At 41.0% G+C, this 8,880-nt stretch overlaps 2 protein-coding genes across 2 annotated transcripts; both read right to left on the bottom strand.

Annotated features, from left to right (window-relative positions):
• Nucleotides 1-5,310: 5,310 nt before the first annotated feature.
• Nucleotides 5,311-6,838, bottom strand: LOC108098775 (aminoacylase-1B-like). Its single transcript, XM_017201909.1, has 6 exons — nucleotides 6,746-6,838; nucleotides 6,344-6,688; nucleotides 6,144-6,290; nucleotides 5,807-6,090; nucleotides 5,615-5,754; nucleotides 5,311-5,561 (listed from the first exon to the last, which is right to left on the bottom strand). Exons 1-6 carry the CDS (start codon nucleotides 6,834-6,836, stop codon nucleotides 5,357-5,359), a joined length of 1,212 nt encoding a protein of 403 aa, XP_017057398.1. The 5' UTR covers nucleotides 6,837-6,838; the 3' UTR covers nucleotides 5,311-5,356.
• Nucleotides 6,839-6,996: 158 nt separating this feature from the next.
• On the bottom strand, nucleotides 6,997-8,865 carry LOC108098940 (aminoacylase-1). The gene is made up of 6 exons (XM_017202147.2): nucleotides 8,607-8,865; nucleotides 8,098-8,442; nucleotides 7,889-8,035; nucleotides 7,533-7,816; nucleotides 7,341-7,474; nucleotides 6,997-7,279 (listed from the first exon to the last, which is right to left on the bottom strand). The coding sequence occupies exons 1-6, from the start codon at nucleotides 8,695-8,697 to the stop codon at nucleotides 7,075-7,077; spliced, it is 1,206 nt and encodes a 401-aa protein (XP_017057636.1). The 5' UTR covers nucleotides 8,698-8,865; the 3' UTR covers nucleotides 6,997-7,074.
• Nucleotides 8,866-8,880: the final 15 nt, after the last annotated feature.

Below are 8,880 nucleotides of genomic sequence, written 5' to 3'. Positions count from 1 at the left end.
GCTTGGATATGCAAAATTGCATTGAAATTTGAATTCAATTCAAGGGGCCATTGGCCGAGGAAGTGGGGCCATCGGTTGGCCTTTCGGCTTTTGGCTTTCGGCTTTCGGCCGCCTGATTGTGCGACGTTTGCCAATTTGAAGGAAATCAAAAACTCCGCCGCTCTCGAGCAAATTACGCAACCTTCTCGATGGGGTTACAGCCAAATAGCCTTGTAGCCTTACAGCTGCGGCAGCTGTATCTGCATCCGAATCTCTGGATGGGACTGCATCCGAATCCGAATCTGAATCCGATTCGAAGTCTGAATCGCAATCGGTAGCCAGTGGGGCATTTGCATGCCCACGTAGTGCCGCCCGGCAAAAAATGAGCCGCTTAATAGCCGCCGACAGTTACAAAGTGCCAGGCAATTGTGGCAAATACCAAGTTACCAGCTCGCCACACGGAAAGAAAACTAAGTTTCAATTGCACCTATAAGCTAAGGAATTTGTACCGAGAAGAAAACTATTAAAAAAGAATGGGAACCCTTAATTGAAAGTATCCTTTAATATGTAGAACCTAACATAGTTATCGTGGATCTAAACATACTAAAAAGCTGATTCTTACCTTAAATGAGGCATTCCTTAATAAACAAACTCTTGAATAACAGAATAATAGGGTCCAGTATTTTATTGATATTTTTTCCTGTGCAACTTTCAACTTGCATGGGCGTGTTGCTCGGGGGCGTCTTTGCCGGTTGCATTTGGCTTTCAATTTGCCAGCCAGTTGGCTACACCTCTGGGCGTTGCAAGATCGGCAACTCGAAGGCAGCTGGCCACCAAAAAACTTCTGGCGCAATCATAATTGGAACAAGTAGTCGGCGACGACTCGCGATCTGGTGTTTTGCATTATCTAAATCAAGGCTGCAACATGAAGCGAACTCTTTTTTTTTTTAGATATCCGAATGGGTTCGGCTGATCTTGATATGTTAATTCATTCATGCTGAAATTTGTGTGTGGGGCAACAAAAAACTGTGGCAGAATATAAATGATTATCGCAGGAAACATAAAGTTCATATATTTGCAACCAGAGATTTAAAAAGAATAAATTAAATTGAAGGATATAAATATCTAGAATAGAAATATCTATAGAAATATTAATATAAATATATCTCAAATATGCTCAAAAAACCTATTTCTTGTATAACCATTTATTAAATGAAAGTTTTCTCAAGTTTCCTCAACAAGCTCCACCACAAGCTGCGATTTCTTGGCCCAAAGCAATTGTGAATGATTCGGCGGAACAATGCGATCTTTTCAAGCGGCAGCAATTGCAGTATTTTGGTTAATAATTGCACTTGGCCAGCGGGCAGAAGGCGGCGACGACTTTGAACACCTCAACCACTGCTTCTGCGGTGAACAATTATTAATGGCCATGTTAACAGCGGCGGGAGGAGCGGAATCAGATACCAAATCAGATGCGGAGCTGGGGAGGGGATGCGAGGATCGGCGGACAAAAGTTTGCGGCTGTCAGGCGGATTGAAGGACATGCCAATGGAGCCGGCTTCAATCAGACATTGGCTGCTATCTGGATGGAAAATGGAACCCTTTTGGGTTAGGACTAGCCGCACTGGATGGGCAAACAAACAAATCTTGGCTGTCACGGCAACTCAGATGCGGCATTCAATTCCGAGACTGAATGGCCATGCTTCCATGGTTCCATGGCAATGGTGAAGGTAATGGCAATGGTAATGGTAATCCGAGTGCGAATGTGAAAATCTAGCACGTTAGTTGGCCAGCGTGTTGCGGATATGAAACATATCTCCGGTTAGCAGGCAGGACATTTCCGTTTCCCCCTTCCTTTTCCCTCCCTCTACTTTTTTCACTCCCCCTGGGTGGCCACCACTCCCATTCAGCTGTCATAAATCCCATGTTCGAGGGAGAGCTGGGATTCTGCGGCAGGATATTGCCCAAAAGGATACGCGCTGCCCGCTCGACTGTGTAACAACTTGATGGGCATTTGAATGCAGACTCGTGTCATTTAGTTGCCACAAAGAACTGGGCCCTCGTCCTCGAATTATCCGGCCGAACGTTTCAATTGAGTGGCCCAAAGTGAGACACCTGACACTTAAGCGCCAGGATCGCCGGAGAAGGAGGAGGAGGGATTCTGATGCCGAGTATCCCTGCCATCCAGGCATCCCAGTATCCCAGCCATCGAAGGCGTTCGTCTGACAAATGAGACAAAGTGACACAAGTCAATCAAAGGCCACGAAAATGCGCCGCATATAAATTCCATTCGATTGACTCTGACGCGGCCCAATTTACTGCCCAATGCACTGAGGGAAAACGTGTTTGTACTTCTGAAACTGGCCATGATTTTTTTGATAACAATACGTTTCATTAAGGCAAACCTTAAAAAGAAATCTCTAGTCTTGAAATCTCTCGAAATGGTTCCTTAAAGTATGCAACGATTTTTTTGAGTTCAGATGTCTTAACGATAAATAACAAATAATAAAGAATATTCTTTATAATTTAACATAGTTTTAGATACATTTTTAAATGGTTTCAGATTGGTAAAACTGGTTAACCTAAGAATTGAATAGTGGTAAGATTACCTACAAATAAAGTTAAGTCAAATTTAAACATAAACTCATGTCTGTAAAAATGAGATAAATAAGAAAGTAACTAGTTTGGCTGCTCTTTATTAGGAGTTTTATCATTTATAATATTAATTATAAAATTGCTCTTAAGAACTATGTTATTCTTTCCTATATTCAAAACTAATTTTTGGGCAGTGCCCTAAATCTTGTGGGCAACAATGCGAGTTGCGAGATGCGAGTTGCGAGTGGCCCTGTCTGGCCCCTTGGGGCCGAAATGTATTTAAATGAATTCCGTCAGCGTCAGCGGCGGAGGAAGGCAAGTTGAGGCAAAGTGATGGACGCATTTAAACTGTCAATACGCATCCAGCTCAGATTCGCGAGAAGGCCAAGACGAGGAAGGCGCGTAAGCTTGAAGTCACTGAAGTGGCGGAGACAATGAATCCTGTCAAATCAAGGCAGCGCAAAGGGAGTCAGACTGGCGTGGCGAAAACGCGCCAACCGGCCACCAGATATTCACAATCCAGCATCCAGAATCCAGACTCCAGATTCCGTACCCAGAATCCACCTTCCAGCCTCCAGAGTCCCGATAAGAAGGACCGACCAACCGACCGACCAAAGTCCCTTTTTAGGGGGCGGGGCAACCACTCAGGTTGCCAAATCCATTAGAGTTAAATAAATTTTGATTTTGAATTCAATTTGCGAGTTAACTAGGTGGAGATGAGCTTGGGTTGACTTGGGCCCAAACCTGCCCAGTGGGTGGTTTAAAGAGTTCTTCGAAAGTGTGTAAAAAGTTGGGAGAAGGAAGTCACTAATTTATTCATTAAGCAGGTGATACAATTAAACGGAAGTTCTCAGAATTGGGAAAGTAATGTTTTCATTTCCTCAAATCTTCATTTGCAAACAAATTATTTCAAAATTGTATATATTTTGTGATTTGTTGTGGATGCAATTTATGTCAAACCTTCTTCAGTTTTAGTTTGTATCAAACAACCCTCGTCAGGTATTTCGTGACCATTATTTTGCATCTCAGCGATTTTAAACTTCAAAAGCATTTGTCGTTATACAGTGACGTAGTCAACAGTCAAGTTTAAAGGAGATTGCACATTTAGTTTGTATATAAACTACATATTCCAACTTTTAATGGGGTAAAGGATTTTAAAGCAAAACCATTTTATTAAGTGGAACCCGTTTTATAATAAATATAATGAATCGTTTGATTATGGATTTAAATACATATTTGTTTTTAAGATGTTGGTGGAAATTGATCCCCTTTGGACCCCCTTTAGTACACCCCTGGCTGATATCTCGCGAGCGGCGAGAGGACAGGCGGCTCGCCGGCGACAAGTGATGAGTGAATGCAAAGAATTTGAATATTGTGCCGCGGCGGCAGTTGACATAAATCGTCAATGACAGCAACATCGCCTCTCCTCTTGGCCTTAAACACGCAACTGGCTGAAAGGGAAGGGAGATCCAATGCAGACCCATTCCGAAGCAGAGAGCGTCGATGGGTCCTGAGTCCTGAGTCCATAGAACACGACAGACAACTGTAATCCGCGCCATTGTATCGAGGATGATTGCTCGCGGGTCCGTTTGCGCCTGTCAGCGGCCCTTTCAAAACCAATTCTAATCGATTTGGGACACTTTGACAGCGCTTATTGGCAGCGAGCGCGTGGCCGCGATACCAACAACACCTTACCGAATTTCCGATTCCGATTCCGTCCGAGCCGCCGATGCCAGCGAAATGTCAACAGCATTTTGGCTTAAATGGCCACAACAACAAAAAGGCAGAAAATTAAGTTAAGAAATAAACAAAATGAAAAGGGGGACAAAAAGAACCAGGCTGCGGCAGCAGCATTATCATTATCTCAATGGAAGCTGATTGAAAACAGATAATTAAAATCTTCTAATTAGGCGGCATGTTCACGCACACACACAAACACACACACACACTGGAACAGAGATTGCCGTGTGTGTTACCTTAACCACTGTCGGCTGTCAGGCGAAACAAGTTCATAAATCTTGCGTCCAACAAATCGTTTTGCAACATGAGAGAACATTACACGTAAGAGCCAACGGCAGCAGCAAAAGCAGCCAACAAAAGGCCAGCAAAAACTTGGCCAACTAAAGAGGCGGCATGTGTGACAATCTCGGCCAGTTTCGGGGGCCAAATTGTGCTGCGGGTTTTACTCAGATTCTGGCGGAGGGAATTATTACTTTGGGTTTCTTTTTCGGTTGAGGATCTCTTGAGTTATAATGACATACTGGCTTAAGGTCCCATTTTACGTTCGAAACATGCTGAGGAAAAATTTCCCTAAAAAAAATCCCAAATAAACCTTATTTAATTGATTCGGAAATGCAATTTTTCAAATTTTTAACTTGAAAAAAATACAATGCATAAAAAACCTGCAAAAGTTTCACGCACCTAAATCCCTTGTTGAGTTTAGTACTTAAACAAAATTTACTCATTTAACTCGTACAGTTTTTTTTAGTTATTAAAGGAATTAAAACAGTAAAATAATTAAGCAAATTAATAATATTTTAAATATGTCTTAGACGAAATTCAAACTAAAATGTTCTAAATAAAATGGTTATGGTCTAGATAAGTTGTTACTCATGTTAGGTTGAAACCTTTGCTAAAGACAGCTAAGTATCGAACCGAGTAATGTAAGTTATAAGTTGGGCGAACAAATTAATACTTATCTACGTGCAGAGTAAATGTCGACTTAAAAATTTTAAAACAAAATATAACATTTATTTAGTTAACGATTTTTCAAATATAAACTTTAAACGTTGGCTAAATTGCCAATAATTTTTTTGTATATCTCCACACCTTTTAAGTAGGTCTCTGCATGGAGAAATTCATCATGGTCGTGCAGAAGCACTGGAGTATTATTAATTGGAGAAAATCCCAAAGCTGGAATGCCCTCATTTCGTAGATAACGACTGTCAGTGCCTCCGGGAAACACTTGAAGTTTGGTTGAAAGACCCCTGAAAAATAATATTAATAGATATAAGTGCTTGGAGCATAATTTACAACTTACAGTTCATCTGTGGCACTTTTGAAAGCCACCCAAAATGGATTTGAATCATTGGTCACTGTGGGTGGAGTGTGATCTTTCCTTCTTATTAAACCGAAATCAAGCTCGATATCTCCACCAGCCTCTTCGCACCATTTGGCCAACTGAAAAGGATTCATATTAATATATTTAAAAGTTCTTGTATGTCAAACGCACTTGAGCCTCGAATTCTATAACATTTATGTTATGAGACAATCTAACATCGAAACAGGCGGTCAGCAAAGGAGGCACCACATTGCTCTGAACTCCGCCATCCACAGTGGTCAAGTTAATGGTGGTCACGTCGCCGATCTGTAGTTCTGGGTTATTTTTTAACCGTTTAACTTGTCCCTCCCGGAACTCCATCATCTTTCGGGTTATGTAGCTCAATTTCTCGCCTGCAGTGTTTGGCATTAAAAGCAGGCCATGTCCTGCTGAGCCACTGATTTTAAATATTACACCTGGAATCAGATATAGTTAGCTTTAACCTGCATTGTACTTATGATTTACTTACGTTTCACGGTTCGTTCGGCATAGAAAACTGGAAACTCAGAAGTTGGAGAGGCGATTCCCTCGTCCAGAGAAAATCCAATGTTAAGCGACTTAAATTCCTTGCTGGAAACAAAGTGTAACATTCCTTTACGGCCCCCTAGTTCTTCATCTAAAATATATTCTGTTTAATAAGAAAATGTAAAGAATATTATATATATTCACCTGGCACGAAGGAAATATGAATGGTTCTTTTAAACCTCAATCCGCTTGCTTTTAAGGCCCTGATGGCTGCCAAATACTGCACTCCCACACATTTCATGTCCTGAGTGCCTCTGGCGAAAATTCGACCATCCTCATCGATCTCTGCCCCAAACGGTGGATGGGTCCAGTTTTCCGGGAAAACAGGAACCACGTCCATGTGAGAATTCAGTAGGATGCTGGGCAATTCGGGTTGAAGGCCCTCCCATGTCAAAACCACCACAGGATTTTGTTCGTTGAAAGGATAGATAACTTGTATAGGTAAATCCAAATCTTTTGCTTGACGCTTTAGAAAGTCAACACAAGGCTCTAAAAAAAAAATAAAAGTTATCTATTTGAACACTACGTAATCTTTTAAGTAACCACCATAGTCCGGATCGGGATGCACACTTGGAATCCGAAGATACTCCCTAAAGTACTCAATCTCCTTATTGGATTCCCACTTCGTGGCGGCCATTGTGTTTCTCTCAAGAACTCAGATAAAACTGAATCCAAAACTGGAACTTGCCTACTGAAAGTAATCTAAATTTAACACCTTTTATCTCCAGACAAAGTGCTATCTCAAGAAGAATCCATCATAAAGGCAAGATATGGATGCCAAAGGTGTGTCAATGTCATTTTTTTTTAACCACATATAAGTTTATTTATACTATGTTTATATAATAATGTTACAAAGGGTAGATAATGGGGTTTATTTAAACATTTGCTATGTTGCTTATAATTTTTTGGAATATCTTTATTCCCTTAAGATAGGTATCCGCTTTGAGAAACTCATCGTGATCGTGGAGAAGTACTGGTGTATTATTCATGGGGGAGAATCCCAAAGCTGGAATGCCAACTTGGCGAATATATCTGCTGTCGGTGCCACCAGTAAAGATCTGCGGTTTGAGGTTAAGTTTTCTGAAATAAAAACAATATATTAAGATTAGCAGTAAAAGTCTAATTAAGATGCTTTACTTACAACTCATCGGTTGCCTTTTTAAAAGCCAGCCAGAAGGGATTACTATTATCAATGGCGGTGGGAGGCACTTTGGGTTGTTTTTGCTCGTAGGTGATCTCAATGCCACCTCCCACTTCATTACACCATTTTTGGAGCTTTAAATAAAGTATATATGATTTTAAATGATTAAAATATAATAAGTTAACAACCTACAGTAGCTTCAAACTCCTCATGATCCACATCCAAAGCCAATCGACAATCGAAGCAAACCATCAGTTGAGGAGGCACCACATTACTTTGAACTCCTCCACTGATTTTGGTCAAATTAATGGTTGTAACGTCGCCAATTACCGATTCTGGATTATTTTCTAGTCTCTGGACTTGCGTTCTCCGTAAGGCTATCATCTTTCCAACAATGTAGTTTAGTTTTTCGCCTGCTGTATTGGGCAGCAACAGGGATCCATGTCCTGCTGTTCCACTTATATGGAAATAAACACCTTTTGGGGGAATAAATAAATTTAATAGATAATAAAATATTCAAAAATTAGGTAACTAAGAAGGTCACTTACGCCACACTGCTCTTTCTGCGTAGAAAAGAGGAAAATCATCGCCGGGAGAAGCCAAGCCCTCATCCAACCCGAATCCCACATTAAGGGCTCTAAAATCGAGTGTGTTCACAAAGGGTCTCATTCCGAGGCGACCACCCATTTCTTCATCTGATTAATAAACTATTAATATTAAGAAAATCTTAATGAACTAAATAACTTTAAATACCAACCCGCCACGAATGAGATGTGGATAGTTCGCTTGAATCTAGCCCCACTTTTTTTCAGTGCTCTAACCGCTGCAAGATGCTGCATTCCCACACATTTCATATCCTGAGTTCCTCGGGCGAAAATGCGACCCTCCTCGTCCATTTCCGCTCCAAAAGGTGGGTGAGTCCAGTTTTCCGGAAAAACGGGCACTACGTCCATGTGGGAGTTCAACAGAATGCTAGGCAACTCTGGCTCAAGTCCTTTCCAAGTCAGAATCACCACGGGGTTCTGATCATTTGCTGGATAATATACATTCATGGACAGACCTATTTGCTCTGCCTGACGTTTCAGAAATTCAACGCAAGGTACTATAAGTGTAAATAACAAAAAAAAATTTAACTGATTTTCCATCTAATATAAAATACATTATAATATAAAAAATATTTAAACAAAATATAGTATACATTTGAGTTGCTTGTTTGTCTTTATCGGTGCACTTGTTGTTTGTCAGAATTATCTTTCAGATACTAACCATAATCTGGATTGGGATGCACACTCGGAATGCGCAGATACTCTCGGAAATACTGGATCTCCTCATCAGATTCCCACTCGTTGGAAGACATTGTAATGGATCCCAAAGTACTATATAGTATACCACGATCTGTTGTGCTTGAGAGCTGACAGCCTACTGACTTGTGTTAGCTAGTGTCCGAGTCCGAGTTCCACTGCCCTACTGCTAATAGAGTTATCTCTCTAACGATCGTAACGCCAACGCGCGACTCGGACCCAGATAATTTTATCAAATT

The sequence above is a fragment of the Drosophila ficusphila genome, unplaced genomic scaffold, assembly GCF_018152265.1.
Source record: "Drosophila ficusphila isolate 14025-0441.05 unplaced genomic scaffold, ASM1815226v1 contig_791, whole genome shotgun sequence".
Classification (NCBI taxonomy): Eukaryota; Metazoa; Arthropoda; class Insecta; order Diptera; family Drosophilidae; genus Drosophila; species Drosophila ficusphila.
This window is presented reverse-complemented; position numbering and strand designations above follow the sequence as displayed.